The sequence below is a fragment of the Paramisgurnus dabryanus genome, chromosome 15 (genome assembly GCF_030506205.2).
Source record: "Paramisgurnus dabryanus chromosome 15, PD_genome_1.1, whole genome shotgun sequence".
Classification (NCBI taxonomy): domain Eukaryota; kingdom Metazoa; phylum Chordata; class Actinopteri; order Cypriniformes; family Cobitidae; genus Paramisgurnus; species Paramisgurnus dabryanus.
In genome coordinates this window covers 1198439-1219023 of record NC_133351.1, presented here as the reverse complement: position 1 = coordinate 1219023, position 20585 = coordinate 1198439, and the positions used below count along the sequence as shown (strand labels likewise).

The window sequence follows — 20585 nt, the reverse complement described above, 5'->3', positions numbered from 1 at the left end:
GATAGTTTGCCTTAGCTTGCTTGAAACGCATAATACTTAGGACTTTGGACAGATGCGAGAACATGTGCATGTGCGAGAGAATGGCAGCTGTCTATGATGCGCTGGATTTATAATGAAATGACAGAAACTGAAGGCACACTAATTAAATTACCTACATATTCTTGTTTTTGCAATCGAAATGTGCAAAAATGGAAATTGAAAAAAAAAAACCCGATTAATTACACACACATCTGTTCACACAGACACGCAATACATAGACACCCACACACATATAAACACACACGCATACATTTACATATATACACATACATGTACAAAAAATGTCTGTGTATATGTATGTGTGTGCGTGAGTGCACGTAGGCATGGGCTGGTTACCGGTTTCAAGGTATACCGAGGTTTCAAAGCCACAAAAATGTTCTGTGATAGCGTTTTCGAGGTATAAGCTGTGTTTACTTTGATGTTTACATTTAATATTATTAATATTAATACATTTTAATTTTATTTTTTTTATAATTTATGAAACAATATTTTAATTTAAGGCCTTATTTTTGCCTGGCATACATGTTGTATGTTGCTTAAAAATAAATGTATTGTGTCCAGTTGAGATTTTTGTATACGCAGACATTTGAAAATATCACATTTTAGTGTTGCAATGGCAATACTGCAACACTGTGAAATCGTGGTATTTTTTGCTTAAGGTTATCATACCTCTTACTGGCCCATGCCTAGCAAAGTAAAAAAATTATATAAAATCAAATTAAGGTTTTCAACTTGTTTTTCTTGGTAATGTTAACTTATCACAAGTCCATTTTTTAAAGTAGGTTGAATTGACTTGAATGCTGCATTTTTATATGGAATCACACTCCAGTGAGTTGGCTATTTTTAAACACATGAATATTCAGGAATGCTGTAATGGACGCCAGCTTTAATCATAAATAATCCATGATATTTGAACACTTCTTCTGCTTAGTGCACTTCATGAATTGTGCAGCTCACGCTCCCTCACTAGTGTGCTATCCTTCTTTGCTATGTGGCTGTGTGAGCATCATTTATTGATAGTTTGTGGAGTGGCTTGTGTTTCTGTGTGCGGTACAGTTACTCATCATGATCCCATAGATCTGAGGAAAAGAGGCTTTAACAATCTTTAAACTAAGATGATAAAGAGACTTTAAGAGAAAATGATGATGGAAAAGTGCTTTGATAATTCTTTGTTTAGTTCAGAAGACCCTTCATCTAAAGATGTGAGTATAGTGTTGTGTTTTGACAGAGAAATTGCTTATTGATATGCTGAGCATGTTGTGTATTTGTTTATAATGTAGATGTGTGTCCTCATTGACATTAAAACTCTTCGAGTTCAATGCTCACCTTGTTGTGGGATCAGTTTTTTTTAGAAAAACGAAATGATTTAAGGACCAATTTGCTGTGTTTTTCTTCACTATGGTAAAATCAATGTAAATTGCTGCTTTCTCTAATATAGTGGGTTATGTAATATAACTCATTTTTTTGTTAAAGCAAAAAAAAGTTGAAATGCCATAGACAGTACTGTAGAGTAGATCACGTAAAATTATATAAAATATATGATTTTATGAATTTAATACTTTAATACAAGATGTGGTATAGGAATATATGTGGCCTCTCTTTAGACACAAAAATGAAAATCCACAGGCCAGACATTAATTTTAACATGAAGAACTATAACTGCCTTTATTTGTGTGTCCTGCATTGAAATAGTTTTAAATGAAGGTAAAACTTTTACATTTCTTACAATTTTCACAAGGATACCAGACAGAACCATAAGATAAATTCACAGGAATTACCTTCACATAAAGATTTCGTCCCACTCCAAGGATGATTTAGACATCTTTACAGCTTAAATAATAAACCGGTTTGACTGAATAATTCATTTAAGTGCTTTAGAAAAAAAACGCTTCATATTTTTGCTTTTACTGAAAATTGCTGATCTGTGGTCTTTTATTATAAATGCATTACTGTAGCGCCAATGCTTGTGTTTATTAATAAATCTGAACCCAAAACATAAAGTACGGGAGAGCAGGGTCAAAACTACCATTTTTCAGAAAAACTTAATTTGAAAAGCTAATTTTTCAGTCAGAGATATATTATTGCTGTGTAAAAATGTAAAACAACTTCAGTATAATTTCACTTTGAACATATAAGTAGCGCATTATTACTTTTGACTTCATCAGCTGTGACGAAAGTAATCCAATTTTTTCAACAGTACACTGCGTTCCAAATTATTATGCCATTTTTGTTTATTTTTCCAAAGAAGTCAGTAAGATTACACATTTTATTTTACCCTTAACAGTTATATAATTTTCAGTTGAAACCTCCAGGATCAACTGTATTTATATTCCCCATTACACTTTTTTGGGCATTTTGAGTAAATAACATTCCCATTAATTTGTATATACAAAACTTTAATAAAAAAGTAAGAATATTCCAAGCTATGCAAAAGCGATCGCTATCAGCTAAAAATCCCAGTTCTGGTGTATACACTCGTTCAAAAACCAGAAGAAGTGATCCGTCATTTTTGATTGTGAAATAGCATTGGCTCTTGTCAGTCTTGAGACCTATTGCATCATTACGTCAGCTTGAAATGTGAAGCGCTATTGGCTGTCGTGACCGATTGCGTCATGTTTCTGATTGAATGAGACCCGATTATGTGCATTGCGTTAGTGGAGTTCTTGATATAAAGTGATCGTATGGCTTCAGTTCTCGTAGTTTGTAACGTGAGTTGTTTGAAATACTTTTATATTGTTTTTTGTTCTTATGTCAATTTATGCAATAAATATCTGTGACCTGTGACTTTTACTTGCGTGTTATGTTTTATAGTGTTAAGTGGTTAACATAAAATGATATCTTTAAAACCATGTTTAGGAAACCATTTCTAATTTTACAAATGCAGAAATTAAATGCGTCTAATCTGACTCATAAAGCAAACAACCTTGAATAGGAACCACAGGTTGTTTTCCAGAGCGCTTTTCCCTAACACGTAACTTTACGTTGTAATAAGTTGCTTGCACAAACAAACTGAGGTGGCTATTTTCTGAGGATCTCATTTGATTATATCATTGATATTTGTAATTAAGTGGATTTTGTATTTTTTCCTGTACTTTGGTTAATTCACAAATACACACACTGTCAAAAATAAAGGTACAAAGCTGTCACTGGGGCAGTACCTTTTAAAAAAGGCCCTAATATGTACCATTTAGGTACAAATATGTATCTTTGAACTAGGGATGCTTAACGATTAATCGCGATTAATCGATAGCAGAATAAAAGTTTTTGTTTACATCATATATGTGAACTGTATATAATAATTTTGTATAAATAAATGCACACGCATGCATGTATATATTTAAGAAATGTTAACATGTGTATATACATTTGTATATTTATTTATCATTTATATTATATATAAATATAAATACCTAATATATAAATATATTTTTTTCTTATAATTATACATGCTTGTGTGCATATTTATATATACATAATTATTATACACAGTTCACACACATATATGATGTAAACAAAAACTTTTATTCTGCTATCGATTAATCGCGATTAATCGTTAAGCATCCCTACTTTGAACTGCCAATATGTACCTTTGAAGTACTAATATATACTCTTTGGGTACAAAGCTATACCTTTTTTGAAAAGGTACTGTCCCAGTGACAACTTTTGTACCTTTATTTCTGAGAGTGCAGAGTCTTATATTCTGTATAGTTTTGAGAAAGACACGTAAAGCTTTTTTTGACACAACTTTGTTGGGACGAGCAGACCTTTGAAAGAATCATTGAACATTTGCAGATAAATTTGATGGCTCTTACAGAAGAATGCAGCGCGACCATCTTAATTCTTGCAGGGATCTGTAACAGAAATAATCAAATAAAACTTCTGTTCACAGCATTTATTCAGAGGAAAACCTCCTACATCACATGTGTGCTGTTATTTTATCTCTGAATACAGTAAATGAGCTCTTAACTCCTTCCTCGCCATTGACAAGTTACAATTAACAAAAAACGCATTCTTGCCAATGACGAGTTTTTACGGCATTCCATATTTCTTCTATTATCCACTAGGACAATAAAACAGAACAATGTTTAAAAAGCACCACAGTCCCTTTGCATATTCATGGTCAAAAGCTGTATTTTACTGAGAAGATTAAAGACATTATCGTCTTAATTATACATCACACATCATCTTATATAATTCAAAGCCAGAAAAAGTCGAAAGAAACATTGTAATGACTTTGAATTCGTCTTCTCTGTACTGTCTCTTACATACATTATGTAATGCTTGACCATCGTCTTCTGTGTTTCACGTGTAGCCACAGGACCAAAGCCTCCAGCTGTCCAACACCAACCCAAGGGAGCTGGACGTCCACCCAAGGACCCTCCAATGGCTGGGAAATGGCGTCGTCTAGAGAGGGACGTGACTGTTACATCGGGTAAGCACCTCACACCTTCTCCTGTTGCAAATTTGGGCAAAGCTGTCATCGATTCCCAGCGTAACCTCGCCTTCACATTCCCTCCATCCGTGTGTTTGGAATACTGATGGTCTCCGCACTGCGCGCAGCTCAACCTCAAACTGAACGCGCTCATAACGTATGCGTTGAGTGAGAGAAGCAGGAAAGATATGCGGTTGATTTTGACGGTCACGGTGGGGAGCAGCTTTGATCTTTTTTAGACTTGATCGAAGCGTTTTGCCATACTGAAAGTGTGCATGCACATTGAAATGCTGAAACCTGCAACAGCTGTCTGTTATGACATGCAAATAAAGATGCTGTGTTTTCTTTCCTCTACTGATGTTGCATTGGATCTCTATCATTTAAAGGAGACATTTTTAGAGAGGAAGATTCATGAGTCATCTTGGACATCACTGTATTTGTTGTTGTGTGACCAGCGAACACAATTCAATAGAAAGATGTGTTAAATGACTGTATAGATCCTATTTTTATTTTATTTTTTGCACACTTATGACTTAAACATTATTATTCAGCTAATACAATCAATGTCACAGGTTGGCAAAGCAGCTAACGCACACTGATAAAATGTGACATTCTTAAGCAGTAGCCCATTAAGTCCCATTAAAAAGACCTCAGCAAACTTTCATGGAGCGTAACAGTGACTGTATATACTGATATCATATTTCTCACTTTGATGGTGAGTTATTTTTATTACACTGTAGAGGGCAGCAAGCTCTTAATTTCTATCCAACTGTTGTGAGTTTGATGCCGACTCCTGTGGAGTTTAACTACAGACTATACAAGATTCACACAAGTGCGGCCATATATACAAATGATTGTAAATATCAGATCAAAGCAATGGTTTGCAATAACTGAATAATTGAAATACTTCAGATAGTTATGTATAGTCAAAGTTTAAGGTTAATTCTGATTGCAGAGATACAGTATAATATGAAACATGCATGTTGGTTATATAATTTTTTATATTATTCGTTTTATTTAAATATATATATATATAATAATAATTTGTAATATAATATAATTGTAATATCATACAATTGAAATAGACTTTACAAACTTAAAGCATTATCATATTGCATATCGCATATTACAGCATCAAGTTATCACATCACATTTTTCTACATACAGTCACAGAAAAAATTTAAAGACAACTCCAAGATTATTTTCCTTTTTTGTATTACTTAAAGGTATGTATTTTTATGTAAAAATATTATTTTGCTTAATTTTGTCAACAATTCTGCCAAATTTCTAACAGGGTTCCCACAGGTCCTTGAAATCCTTGAAAATTTGTGAATCTGGGGGAGGGGGAATTCAAGGCCCTTGGAAATATACATACATAGATACAGGTCATTAAAAGAAGTTTTCTGGAAAAAAAATCCATATTATTCCCTGTGTATTGTAGGATAATATCATAAAATTCTAGACTTTTTAAGCAAACGTGCTAAACTGTTCGCTTTAAATGCTTATATCTTATGTATGTGAATGTTGATTCATACCAAAATACTTTTTTTGCATGGTTGTGTTTGACACATGAAAACGTCTCGGGTTACGTATGTAACTGTTGTTCCCTGAGAAGGGAATGAGAAAATTTCCACTTTTAAATATTTCCAAAATATTCTTGTTATTTCCCATATATTCCCGTAAAATTCCCATGGAAATTTTCCAGCCTTAAGAATTTCTGGAATTTTGAAATCCTATATATGAATTTTAAGTTAACTAAGGTGTGGGAACCCTGTTCTAAACTATATAACATTTTTAGCATGTCTTTGCAGAAAGTTGAAACAGGACAAAATGGTAAAAATAGTAAAAAGCGTGTTTTCAAATTTTGAAACTGCAAAGAAAACCAGGTCATATTTAACAACACAATGTTAAAGTATTGTAATCTTTTTTTTATCTTTCATGTGTCTTGGCATGCTCTTAGTCTTATACATTTGCTGTGTGTTGGGTGAATTTATTATCACTCCCAAACTTTGCTTTTGTTACAATTCAACAGACAATGGACTGAAACAGTCTTAATACATCCAGAAATGATGATTAAAGTCGGCGCTGGTTAATTCGCTGACATAAAGTTCCAGTGTGCTCATGCTGACCTGAGTTCGATTCCCATCTCCTGAGGTCCTTTGCCAATCCCACTCCCCTATTCTTTTACCAAACCCTTTCTTTTTTTATTATTCTACACTATCCTGTCTTAATCAAGGCACAAAAAAGCCCCAAAAACATAACTTTAAAAAAAAGAAAAGAAGATATGATGAATAAAGGCAAAACTGGAGTGATGGTCTCTTTGTGACTGCATATTATTATGGACCAGTTACAGCAAAAACACATTATTTTATTTATAACATTTTAATAGACCAAATAAATAGTCACGTGTACATAGGATTGCAAAGAGGTGAAAAGTTTCCGGAACCTTTCCATGGGAACTTAATCTGGGAAATTTTGGAAATATTTAAAAGTGGAAATTTAACTGGAATTTACGGGATTTTAAAAATTCAGTTTATTCCCAATAATTTCTGTGAATTCCTATATATTCCCGTTAATTCACAAATATTCTTGTTAATTCCCATATATTCCCGTTAATTCCCATATTTTTTCTTTAATTTCTATATATTCCCGTTAATTCCCATATATTTCCGTTAATTCCCAAATATGCTTGTTAATTCCCATGTATTCCCGTTAATTCCCATATTTTTTGGTTAATTCCCAAATATTATTGTTATTTCCCATATATTCCCGTTAATTCCCTTATTTTTCCTTTAATTCCTATTAGGGGTGTGACGGTTATTATATAACCGTGAGACCGACGGTTATAGTTGAACACCGTCATTAGATCTCTATAACCGACAAAACCGTGTTTTTAAAATATTAAAAATATATATCTTAAAGAATGTTTAAATACTATTTAAAAACAATTGTCAACAGTCTGTGTTACGCGCCCCACCATGTTATCACGTCACGCAATGAAAAATACAGAGCGGAGCAGACACTGCAACGCGCTGACATACAGGAGAGACCAGGGCACTTTTTGGTTACTTTTGAGATTAAACATATTAAACAAAGTCTCACCTTTCAACTCATCTCTTCCTTCTATTTAATTTATAGAATCAAATAAACATGAATGACCATAATATGTTTTAACTGTGGAAAGGCTCCGCCCCGCTTTTCAAGTTCAAATCCTCCCATGTTAATCTACTAACTCTCCTGAAAGCACATTCACTGCTAGTTGTCTTAGCTTGCTGTTAATTGTAAATAAACGTAGAACAAGTAGCTAATCAGTGTCTAGTTTATTCAAATGCTGGTTTCACATCGCAAGCATGAGCACTGAGCAGCGCGTATGCGGAGAACGTTTGCCGCGCGTGGCCATTGTGCTTTTACACCGGCTGCGTTTGCAGCGCATATGGCGCAGTTTAATAACAGTATAACAATCTCAAGTTCACATTACTTTATTTTACATGCATTTATGAGCAAAACCTCTTCAAGACGCTTTTTAATCCACATTGTTTTCGTGCGGTTCTGGTCCGTGTAATGACAGATATACACAATTATAGACATTAAAAGCCCATGGCACAAATCTGTTTCTCTGAAGACTATTAAGATAATGATAGAGGATTTCATTTATGCTGGGCAAAGAGTGACAGCGCATTCTTCTGGCAACAGTGTGTTTTTTTTATATTTAATTGTTTTCTGTTAAATTTCTCAAAGTCATTATTGTTTAAAACACACTTGGCATCACATTCATGATTTTATGGTAAAATGACACTTTCGCGTCAATCCACAAGCATTTAAACAAGCAAACCCCCCCCCCCCTTCAGACGGTTATGTGACGAACCGTCACATTTGACTCACGTCATAACCGTCATCACCAATTCTGAAACCGGCACAGCCCTAATTCCTATATATTCCCGTTAATTCCCATATATTTCCGTTATTTCCCAAATATTCTTGTTAATTCCCATGTATTCCGGTTAATTCCCTTATTTTTCCTTTAATTCCTATATATTCCCGTTAATTCCCATATATTTCCGTTAATTCCCAAATATTCTTGTTAATTCCCATGTATTCCCGTTAATTCCCATAATTTTTGGTTAATTCCAAAATATTCTTGTTATTTCCCATATATTCCCATAAAATTCCCATGGAAAGTTTCCAGACTTAAGAATTTCTGGAATTTTGCAACCCTATATATACACAAAACCGTTTATTCAGCATAAAAATGATGAAGTTCCTGTTATGATTGAAAACCAGCTTTATTAGCATAGGTGTTGTGCAAACAAAGCTTTTAAACGCAGCCGAAAACGCCAAACGGATGCCGACTGCCAGCTTTCTTCAGCTGAGTGCTTTGGTTGCTGTGATACTTCTGCTTTGTTATCAGTTGTTTACCAATGCTCCGGTTGGTTGTTGTGATGTTTATCCCACCCCTCCTCCACTGTGATTGGACAGCCGTGTGAAAAGAGGCATAGACAAGCTGAGCTTTTCACCCAAAGTTGAATATTTTCCTGCTGTGTGTGTATAAAACGTTGAACGCCGGCTTTCAGTGCAGAAAAATCGCCCGCTGCTTTTTTTTTAAAGGGTCAGGGTTCCATTGGAAACAAGTGAACAACATACACCGGCATAAATGCTTTGATATGCATGCTACATAAGAGTTAATGCACCTATAAACACTTCAGTTTGATTCTCTGTTTGTTCAAATGAAAGAACACTGAGACACATCAGACTCAATCTGATCTCTTTACAGAATAAAATGTCTGCTCATTTATCTGTTGCTGCTCTCGTGTGGCTGTAAACTGATGGTAGGGAGTGAAAAAGGCCTGTGTGTCTGTTTTGTAATTATCCACCCTATGAAGAGAGGATGAGACTTATCACGCATGAGCTGGACTGGAGGGTGGGATTTCATCCAAGATCTGGCAACTTGTGTAAGAATAGGAGAACACATTCTGCTTCACGTTGAATCGGTCTGGTTTCTCAATTGAGATGCGTCTTCAGCATCGCTCCTGCTCATCCGGTGTGTTATCATTTCTTCTTATGCTGATGTTTTCTTGATTATAACGTGAGTCTTGTATCGTTATTATCAGATGTGCAGGTATGGCGGTGTCGTGTGTTTGCTTGCATGTGTGTTTCATAAGGTGGCCAGATGGAGACGCAGTTTCAGTGTCTGTCACATGTCTGAATCAAACTGTTTAGTTACAGATGGCTTTGTAAAGAGATTTGTCAATGAATCATCTCTTACTGTATCACTGTTTCAGAACACAACAGTTTAGACAAACTTAAGGAATTTATTTAGAAATATACAGATATGAAACCCAGGGGAAATATAATGGTGACTATATGCGAAGGTGTATAATAAATATATGATTGAATTCACATATTGCACATGAGATTTCCTTGCAGATTTGTAATTGGAGATTTGCACCAAGGAGAGATGCGTCAGGTTGTTTTTATTGATTGTTTAATCTGTATTGTGTGTTGTTTGGTGTTTTATAGCCTAAGGAAAATGAATAGCATTAACACATGCTTTGTTTATGTACGGCTGCATGCTTCAATATAAACTATCAAAGTCAATTTTATCTGAGCTAAAATAAATTCACTTTTCTGAGCTATCTGTGACTTTAAAACAGCTAATATCAGTTTTAATGTTGGTAGATGGATGAAGTTTGTTTCAGGTTTCACACAGGTGTAGGTCACAAAATTCAACAAGTGACACTAACCAGAAAGTGTCAATATTTTTGTCTTCATTTTATTTAGAGATCTTTTTTTATGTAGTTGCAATGACGTTCTTTGTCCAAAGACTTGGTTTGAAAACCCCTTTAAAATATAAGAATTAAATGATTATCTAATTTACAGAAATCAGCAGATTTGTTTTTAAAGGTGACACGCTTTATGTGGGTGGTGTTTTTGGCATTTTGTCCAGTTATTGGCTACCTGCTGGTGTCTTTTGATGGAATGATTTATAGCAGATGTTTGGAGGGTGGGATCCATGCCAAAAAGTTTGAGAAACACTGTGGTGTAGTTGGGTTAAATACCTGGACACACAACTAGATTTTAAAGGTGACATAGGAATGATTGAATGTGATATTTATCCTTGTTTTGTGATGTGACACAACAAAATTTTTGTTGTTCATGAATGCGGGTAGACAACCGTTATTCAGCTAAGACAAGGTAAATTATTATTTTTTTTCATTCTCTGTCACCTTTAATGATTGCATGTAAAAAAAAGTTGTAGTGTATGTGTAAAGAAAAATGAGTGCAGTTGTGTATTTTGGAGCATATTTTGTATGGAGCTAGAAGAGTCTCAATAAAGATAAATCCACACACTACATTCACATATGCACACACAGGATTCATAAATACACACACAGGATACACAAATGCGCATAAAATTCACAAATGCACACACAAAATTTACAAATGCACACACAAAATTTAAGAAGCACAGAAGATTCACAAATGTACACAAAATTCAGAAATGCACACAAAATTCATAAATACACAACCAATTCAGAAATGCAAACAACATTTACAAATGCACACAAGATTCAGAAATGTTTTTCTGATGCACACACAAATATATCTTGATTTACAAACTGTTTTGGTCTGTGAACTTTACTGCATTTTAAACTGGGAATGATCTGCAACCAAGGAGATAACTAGCTAAACACTTTAAGTTCTACATACCGCTCCCCTTGGTTGCCAGAAGCCATGTTGAGGTCTCAACCAACCAACTGACAGACAGAACTCCACCGCGCTAACGTTAGCTCGCGCCCGCACCACGTGCATATCACGCTGTGTAAACTTCTTCTTCTTATAAGTAAACAATCCCCCACGTGGGGTGCGTTGTTGTGATTAACTAAAACAAGGGAGATATCTGATTGGTTGCAGATCATTCCCTGTTTAAAAAAAGGCATTTGTGTGTCGAGCTAAGTCAGGGGAGTCTCAAAATTCACACACAAATGCAGTAAAGTTCACAGACCAAAAACAGTTTGTAAATCAAGATATATTTGTGTGTGCATCAGAAATACATTTCTGAATCTTGTCATGTGCATTTGTGAATCTTGAGTGCATTTGTAAATGTTGTTTGCATTTCTGAATTGGTTGTGTATTTATAAATTTTGTGTGCATTTCTGAATTTTGTGTGCATTTGTGAATCTTCTGTGCTTCTTAAATTTTGTGTGTGCATTTGTGAATTTTGTGTGCATTTGTGTATCCTGCATGTGTATTTATGAATCCTGTGTGTGCATATGTGAATGTAGTGTGTGCATTTATCTTTATTGAGACTCTTCTAGCTCCATAATTTTGTAAGTAGGCCATTTTAAAACCTTATTGTTTCTGTATAAATTGGTGTGAAAATGCTCATGTAATGGCTGTAGATTATGTTAATATTGATTTAGGTCCAAAGCGTAGTGAGACGCCTACATGGGCAGCATTTTAATGTATGATAATCATGCTGCCTTTTAAGATACTGAAACAAAAAAACAGCAGCATGTAACCTATTCAGAGAAAACAATAAAGTATTGATGAAATAGCTCAAAATACATTTCTTTGTGTGATATTTGCATGTATATTGTGTAGGGCTGGGATGATTAATCATGCGATTCTGCTTGCTACGCTTTTCAAAGCTCCATGAAATGCCTAAGCATATTTAAATCACTGTTCTTCAAACCTTTTCATTATAATAAAGAATATTTATAATGTTTATATTTGACAAGTGTTGCTTTTTCAAATGCATGTTATAAACATCTCAAACTCATAGTGATTTTAGATTGATAAGGACTTCCTACTGATCAAAGAGCCATAATACATGATACAGGGTTCCCACGGGTCCTTTAAATCATTGAAAGTTTGTGAATCTGGGAGAAATAATTCAAGGCCCTGTGAAGTTTTTGAAAATATACATACACAGATACAGGTCATTGAAAGTGCTTGAATCTATTTTATGCAAGAAGTTTTCTGAAAAAAATTCCATATTATTCCCTGTGTAGTGTAGGATAATATCATAACATTTCTATCCTTTTAAGCACACGTGCTAAACTGTTCGCTTTAAATGCTTATATCTTCTGTATGCGAATGTTGATTCATACCAAAATTCTTTTTTGCATAGTGTGTGACACATGAAAACGTCTCGGGTTACGTATGTAACTGTTGTTCCCTGAGAAGGGAACGAGACGCTGCGTCATCCTTCCTGGCTCCCGTGTCACCCTGTCTTTGTCGTTAGGCATCACTATTGGTTGAATTTGATCTACACATTCAGGCGCACTTACCCCTGGAGGCGTCTCCAAAGTGTCACCGCAGTGACGCAACACGAGTTCCCTCAAAAGAGAACTGTAACAATGTATCTTTAAAGGTAACACAATGTAACCTTGCTCTCAAGTGAAATGTGTCCACACATTAGTCCTTGAATTTGAGGGTATTGGACCTGGAAAGTCCTTGAAAGGTCCTTGAATTTGAAGTTAACTACGGTGTGGGAACCCTGATGAAAGAGCTGTGCATTATATCACGTATGCGATTCAGAATCAATATCAGACAAAAAATATTTTTTGTATTGTCCCAGCCCTATTGCAAATATTAGGCATGGCGTTAACAAAATAAATAATGTTAATGTATTGTGATTCAGTTCATTCTGCTGTTATGTTCTTGACTCATTCTGCAGTGAGATTTTGGACAAATTGTTTTCTAGGATCATAATGGATTAAAAGGGATTACTATGAAATATTTTCATTTCAGTTAAAGCTAATTTTCCATTTACTACTTCCATTATAGATTTCTTCTTGGTTTTCATCCAAACACAATGTTGGGTTATTTTCAATCCAGCATTGTATGTCAAAAAGGGACAACCCCAGCCCACTGGGTTGTAATTTAACCTATGCTTGTAATTTTAACCCATTGTTGGGTCAAACATAAAAATTTAACCCAACGGCTGGGTTTGTCCATTTCTGACCCATAGTATTGGGTTGAAAATAACCAAGTAACTTTTTTAGATTGTATTATTTAGTTTTCACTGTAAAGATCTGTGGGTTTATAACTCTTGTGTTTATGAAGAGTTTGGGATCAGGCCAGCTTTAGCAGGTGCTCATGGGTGAATACAGGACAACGCATTTCCTGAATCCCATATGTTTATCTGGGTCTTGCCGCGTTAACCTCTGAGTCATGGCATTAATCCTGTACGCAGCTAAGTCTATACTTAAAGCAGCTGAGGGTTGCTGGACGGTGTATTTGTACGCGCTCACTTGGCTTAAGTTAAATGTCATTAAATCAATGTCCACTCACCATTTGAATGCTCAGAGTATTCATTTTATTCAATGAGTTGCATTGTTGAAACAGCATGGCCTTGTGATACGGTCAAAAAACTGTGTGTTCACCTTCCTCCAGCAACACCTGTCACCAGAAGGAAGGTTCCTACCTATATTCACTGAATATAGAACAGTGACACCTAGTGGACACCTTAACAAGACAAATGGCTCTTACATACCGGCCCCTAATTGGGACACATACCAATTTTCAATGCATACAAAAGAGCCATCAAACAAATACAAACTGTGAGCACAATAAACATGCATAATGATTGAAACAATCTCTTAGCCCATAGATTCATGCAAGAAACAAAGCTTTGCTATTGGCCTATCAATAACACTGGTCTTAGTTTGTAAACGCACAGAGCGCACCAGGCCTTTCTTATCAGGAAATGTTTCTAAAACTCTTCCAAGAGGCCAGGAGCCCCTAGGTGCCGTTGGATCCATAATGACCACAATGTCCCCAGGCTTGAGGTTATTCCTAGTTTGGTTCCATTTCTGCCTCTCTTGCAGCAAAGGTAGGTATTCTCTCACCCATCTCTTCCAAAATAGGTCTGAAATGTATTGAACCTGTTTCCACCTTCTTCTTATGTACAAATCATGCACATCGAATAATCCAGGAGATAAGGAAGGTTTTCCTTTTAGCAACAATATATGATTGGGAGTCGGAGCTTCAAGATCCATTGGATCATCAGACAACTTGGTGATTGGTCTATCATTCAAGATGGCTTCAGTTTCACACAAGACGGTATGTAAACTATCATCATCAAGCGTCTGCTGTTGAAGAACTGCAGTGAGGATTTTTTTCAGCATCCTGATGACTCGCTCCCAAACTCCACCATAATGGGATCCAGCTGGAGGATTGAAACTCCATTTTATGCCCTTCTGACATAAAGCTCCTTGAATCTTAAATTGATTCAGTGATGAAAGTGCCTCCTTAAGCTCTCTCTCAGCCCCTATGAAATTGGTGCCATTATCTGACAGAAGACGTTCCACCTGCCCTCTTCTACTGATAAATCGGCGCAGAGCATTAATACAAGCATCTGTGTCAAGGGAATTGGCCATTTTAAGGTGAACTGCTCTGCTGGCTAGGCAGGTAAAGATGACACCATAACGTTTTACTTTGCCTCGTCCTCTCTTCACCTCTATTGGACCGAAATAGTCAACACCTGTATTAGTGAATGGCGGCTGGTCTGGCAGGATCCTCTCCTTAGGCAAGTCTGCCATTTTCTGCCCCATCAGTCTTGCATTATATTTTTTACAGAAGCAGCAGTCTGCTATGATCTTTCTTACGGCTGTGGTAGCACCTGTAATCCAATATTTCCTCCTTAATGTAGACAACATATGGTTACGCCCACTATGGCCAAGCCGGTGATGTAAATCTTTCAATATCAGGGTAGCCACATGCTGATCTTTAGCAAGAAGTAGTGGATACTTTGTGTCTTCTGGCAATGAGCCTCGTGTCAACCTCCCTCCAACTCTCAGAAACCCATTATCCAACCATGGGTCCAGCTTATAGATGGAACTGTGTTTGCTTACTGTATTCTTTCCAGAAGACAAAGCAGCAATCTCCTCAGGAAATCTTTGCTGTTGGCAGTAACAGATTATAGCCAACTCTGCTTCCAAAAGATCCTCTGCCGACAAGATTTGTCCTCCTGTTGTACTTTTAGCCATCCGTTTTTCTTGTGCCAAGGCATTCTGCTTATTGACATCAATGGCATCAGACTCCCTCCTCATGAGAGTCCTTGTCAATAATATTCCTTTCAACCTTAGGAACCAGGCAACTGCCACTCGAAGTCTCCTCCAATCTGAAAAGTAAGCTATCAGCAGATTTGTACCCTCCAGGGCATCTTGGGTATTTACCACATTCACAAAGGCTTCTTTCTTGACCTCGATGTCATCAACCGCTACAGAGGTATGCACAATGTTTTCGGGCCAATCCTCTTCTGGTTTATACAGGAACTTGGGGCCTTCTATCCATCTGTTGTCATTAATGGAATCTCCAGCCCTCCTTCCCCTGGATGCATCGTCAGCTGGATTCTCCTTTGTGCCAACATATCGCCATTGTGATGTCTTTGTGACCTCCCTGATGATGGAGACTCTGTTTGCAACAAAAGTATGAAAATGCTTGTCTTCATTCATGACATACTTGAGCACAGATGTGCTGTCTGTCCAGAAAACAGATTCTTGCAGCTGGAGCCTCAGCTCCTTCTTTAACATCAGGTCTACACGGACAGCAAGCACAGCAGCAGTTAGCTCTAAACGGGGAACAGTGATGGCCTTTAGAGGTGTTACCCTAGCTTTTCCCAAAAGAAAGGCAACATGGATGTCACCGTTGTTATTCTTTATTCTAAGATAAGTCACTGCGCCATATCCTTGTTCACTTGCATCAGAGAAGTTATGAAGCTGAGCATACATGTAGGATCCAAAGCTCATTGGCTTTATGCATCTCTCAACTTTGAATTCAGAGAGTGCATTCAGTTCCTTTAACCACCTCATCCAATCATGCAGAATGTCACGGGGCACAGTATCATCCCAACCAAACTTCCTCCTGCATAGCTCCTGTAACATAATCTTAGCAGGTAACACTACTGGTGCCAAAAATCCAAGTGGGTCGTATACTGAACTTGAAACTGACAACATCCCACGTCTTGTGTAGGACCTTTCCTGAACCTCCATTTTGAATTTAAATGAGTCAGTTTCTGCACACCACAGCAAACCAAGAGCTCTTTCAACAGGCAGGCTGTCTCTGTCCAGATCCAGCTTCTTCCACTCTTTGGCTCGGGACTCCTCGGGAAGAGTTTGAAGAACAGTGCGCTTGTTGCTACTCCATTTCGTCAAAGTGAAACCTCCTCGCTGACAAAGAGTAGAAAGATCTTTAACTAAACAAGTTGCTGCTTCTTCAGATGCCACACTCTTAAGGCAATCATCCACATAGAAGTTTTCTTTGAGAGTTTGAACAACCTCCTCTCGAAACTCAGACTGATGATCATCTGCTGTTTTTCTCAAAGCAAAAGAAGCACAACTTGGAGAAGAGACAGCACCAAAAAGATGGACAGTCATACGAAACACTGACACTTCTCTTGCAAAGTCTCCATTTTGCCACCACAAGAAGCGAAGAAAGTCACGATCTTCTTCTGCCACCTTAACCTGATGAAACATTGCTTGTATGTCACCCATGACTGCAACCACGTCTTGCCTAAACCTCAGTAGGACTCCAAGCAATGTACTTGTAAAATTGGGACCTTGCAAAAGAATTTGATTCAAGGATGTTCCTTTAAATGTTACACCACAATCAAAAACCACCCGCAGGTTCTTCTTCCTGGGATGACGTACACCGTGGTGAGGAATGTACCACACCTTGCCATTTTCACCTTTCAGCTGTTGAGTGGGAACTTGCTCTGCATATCCTTTGTTGAGCATCTCATTGACAAATGTTACATACTCCTGATAAAATTGCTCATCTCTCTGGAATCTCCTCTTCAACCCAAGTATACGTTGTTTTGCCACAGAAAAGTTGTTAGGAAGATGCACATTTTCCCATTTAAACGGCAACTTCAAGGTGTAATGATTATCCCTAAGCTTGGCAGAACTCTCTGCAATCTCCAAGAATCTAATATCCTCTCTTGATAATCCTTGCTCTTCTGTAACTTGCTCATTGAAATCATGGTTATATTGTTGAGACAACATCTCCTCCAACCTACACACAGAAATCCTGTTGACCACTGCAGAACAGTCTTCATCCTCAAAGTTGCCTGCATGCAAAGGACCATTAATGACCCAACCCAAAGCCGTTCTTATGGCATAAGGGCCATCTCCATGGCTGTTTATGACTTCCCAAGGCTCCAACATCTTGGGTGTGTTGTTTCCAATCAACAAGTCAACGTTGGCCATTATGCGAGGAACTTTAACCTTTGCCAGGTAAGGCCACTTTGACAACTCTTCCTTAGACACAATGTTGTCAGAACTTACCGGCATTTGTTTCTGTGTAAGCGTTTGTGGAAGCTGATAGAAGATGTTACCATCAATAGCAGAGACTTCTAAACTTGAGAGTACGTAGGCTGGTACAACCTTTTCCTGTCCCATAGTTTGTAGTAAAAACTGAGTTTTTCTTCCAGGAAGATTAAGTCGCTGCATAAGGCTTTCAGTGCAAAAGGTTGCTGAACTGCCAGGATCTAGAAATGCATACGTCTGTATTATCTGATCTCCCTTACTGCTTTTAACTTGAACTGGTAAGATAGAAAGTAGACAGCGATCTTTTCCGGCCCCTGTATGGCCACATGTTTCAGTAGTTCCTAAGAACTTACATGCGTCTGATTCCTTGGAGATGATGTCTGCATTGGCTGTATTTATGTCAATGTGAAGCACAGTGGGATGGGGCTGATTACATATCTTACAAGTCAACCGCTTGCCACAGTTACGACTCATGTGCCCAGGACTAAAGCAACCAAAGCAAAGCTTTTTCTCCTTTAGAAAGTCCATTCTTTCCCTATGCTTCTTACTCTTAAATTGCATACAATTCTCCAACACATGATGTTTAGCACAGTACAAACATAATGAAATCACCTTGGGATTGTTTGTTGGCAATTCTGTTCTTATATTAGAGGCTTCTAGAGACTTCACAGGTGCAACATTAGTGGCAAAGATGTTTCCTTTAGCTTTGCCTTCTAGACGCAGTTTTGGTCGATTGACAGGTCTTGTGCTAACTGGTAAGTCCCTGATATCACCAAACAAGGGATCCATCAAGATGCTTACTTGTCTTTCAATAAATCCTACAAGATCTTTGAATGAAGCTCTACAATCAGTAGTTTCCAGAATGTTATGTGCAACAGTTCTCCACCGCTCTCTGAGCTTGTAAGGCAATTTAGATATAAGAGCTCTCATATTGCTTGGCATATCCAACTCCTGAAGATACTGCAATTCCTCAGCGACATTACAGCAGCCACGTAAAAATAGAGCATAAGACTGTAAAGCATTGACATCCTCACCCTTTATTATGGGCCAAGACAAGGCTCTTTCCAAGTAAGCAGTGGCGATCTTGTACTTATTCCCAAAATGTTCCTGTAATAGCTGTTTTGCCTTAGTGTAGCCAAAGTCAGGGTTCAAGTGTAGACAACTACGTACAAGCTCCCTTGGCTGCCCCCTAGTGAACTGTTCCAAGTAGTATAAGCAATCACTACTGCTTGCCTTTTCCTCAACTCCCTTTTCAAACATCCGGATAAATGAAACATACTGAAGTGGATCTCCATCAAATAAAGGAATATCTCTTGATGGTAAAGATGCAGAACATTGCTGTTGAACAAGAGCTGCTGTTATTTCATTCTGCTTTTGCATTATAGTGACAATGTCACCATATTGACTTTCAATGTTTGGCCGAGAAATCCTATCCGATGTAAGAGGTCCATGAGGTTGAACTGATGTGTGTCCTAATGTGTATTGAGAATTTCGATCCGATGTAAGAGGTCCATGAGGTTGCACTGATGTATGTCTTGGTATATGCTGGGAACTCCAATCAGATGCAAAAGCTCCATGAGGTTGAACTGATGTATGTACAAATATTTGTTGGGAATTCTGCCTTCCTGAGTTTGTACATTCCTGCCAAGGCTGCTGCCGAATTTCCTGATATGACTCAGAAGATGCCAAAGGCGGATTCACTGCTAATGCTTGATATGCAGTTTTGCCATGGACATTAAGTTCAAACTCTTCTGCCATTGGATTTAAGATAGTTGTGGATGCCTTTCCTTGCTCCTTTTCCAGTTGAGAATTCACAATACGAGAGACTTGTGAAACACTGCGATTGTCAGAAGCCTGTAAAACTGCAAGTTTGGCAGTGGACTCTGCTAGCATAGCTTTTAGCTCCAGTTGCTCCTTTTTCCTCTTAATCATCTGCTCTTGCTCCTCCAAGGCATGCCTTTCCTTTAATGTTGCCATACGAGCAAGCAGTGCAGCCTTATTTGCCTCAGCTATGACTCTGGCAGAAGAAACACTCTTGCAAGTACTTGCTTTACTTGAATGTTTACTCCCAACATTTGAAATACTATCTTCTGGATTAACACCATCAACCTTATCATTCATTACCTCATTCATAGTAATTTCATCATTTTCATTGCATGATACCCACATTTTGACCTCAGAAATAAAATCATTGTTTACAATCATTTTGGCTTTAAACCATATGTCATGTTTTTCTTTCTCACTTTCAGGTAACATACCCAACAAAGAATCATGAATACATCTTGCTTCATCACACAAATTTAAGAAGTCATCAAAAACACTTTGCACCCCCTTTATATGTCTTTGTTGCATCAGGCCTTGTACCTTTTTTCTTAAATTTGCAGCTTTAGCTAGTACAGATTTTCTATTAGACTGCAAGCTTTCAACCTTTTCAGCAAATGCTTTAGGAGTTAACTTTACAACACGTTTTTGTTTGTCCATTTGAACATCAACATCAATACAAACACTATCGTTCAATTGAAGCGCTTCCATTTGGCTATGCACAGCTTCAGCTGTCTCCATAATCCACAGAATGTTCAAAACACGATGTAAACAATTAACAACGATAGTTCGTAAAGTTAATTATTTTCTTTGATAACCAATGCATTGGATTTTTGTCCCATAATGTGTGCACACATAGTTAAATGGCCATTCAACAATAAGTAGCGCTACTAGACATACCTTTTCACGTTGGGCGCCATTATGGAACAAAAGGATCTCTGCCGGTGTTTGTAAAACAGCTCCGATGTATTTCCTTGTGCTGATGATGGTCCTTATCCCAGTAGAAAAGATCTGCATGT

General features: G+C 37.2%; 1 protein-coding gene across 3 annotated transcripts in view; it reads left to right on the top strand.

Annotated features, from left to right (window-relative positions):
- The window catches only part of frmpd4 (FERM and PDZ domain containing 4), a 61700-nt gene that overhangs the window by 18767 nt on the left and 22348 nt on the right, over positions 1-20585 (top strand). For 2 of the 3 annotated variants that reach the window (XM_065252393.2, XM_065252394.2), the window contains exon 2: positions 4352-4471. In XM_065252393.2, coding sequence (XP_065108465.1) covers positions 4352-4471 — 120 coding nt within the window. Of the gene's footprint in view, positions 1-4351; positions 4472-9394; positions 9510-20585 lie in introns of those variants that run through there. The other variant, XM_065252395.2, reaches the window with a different exon arrangement.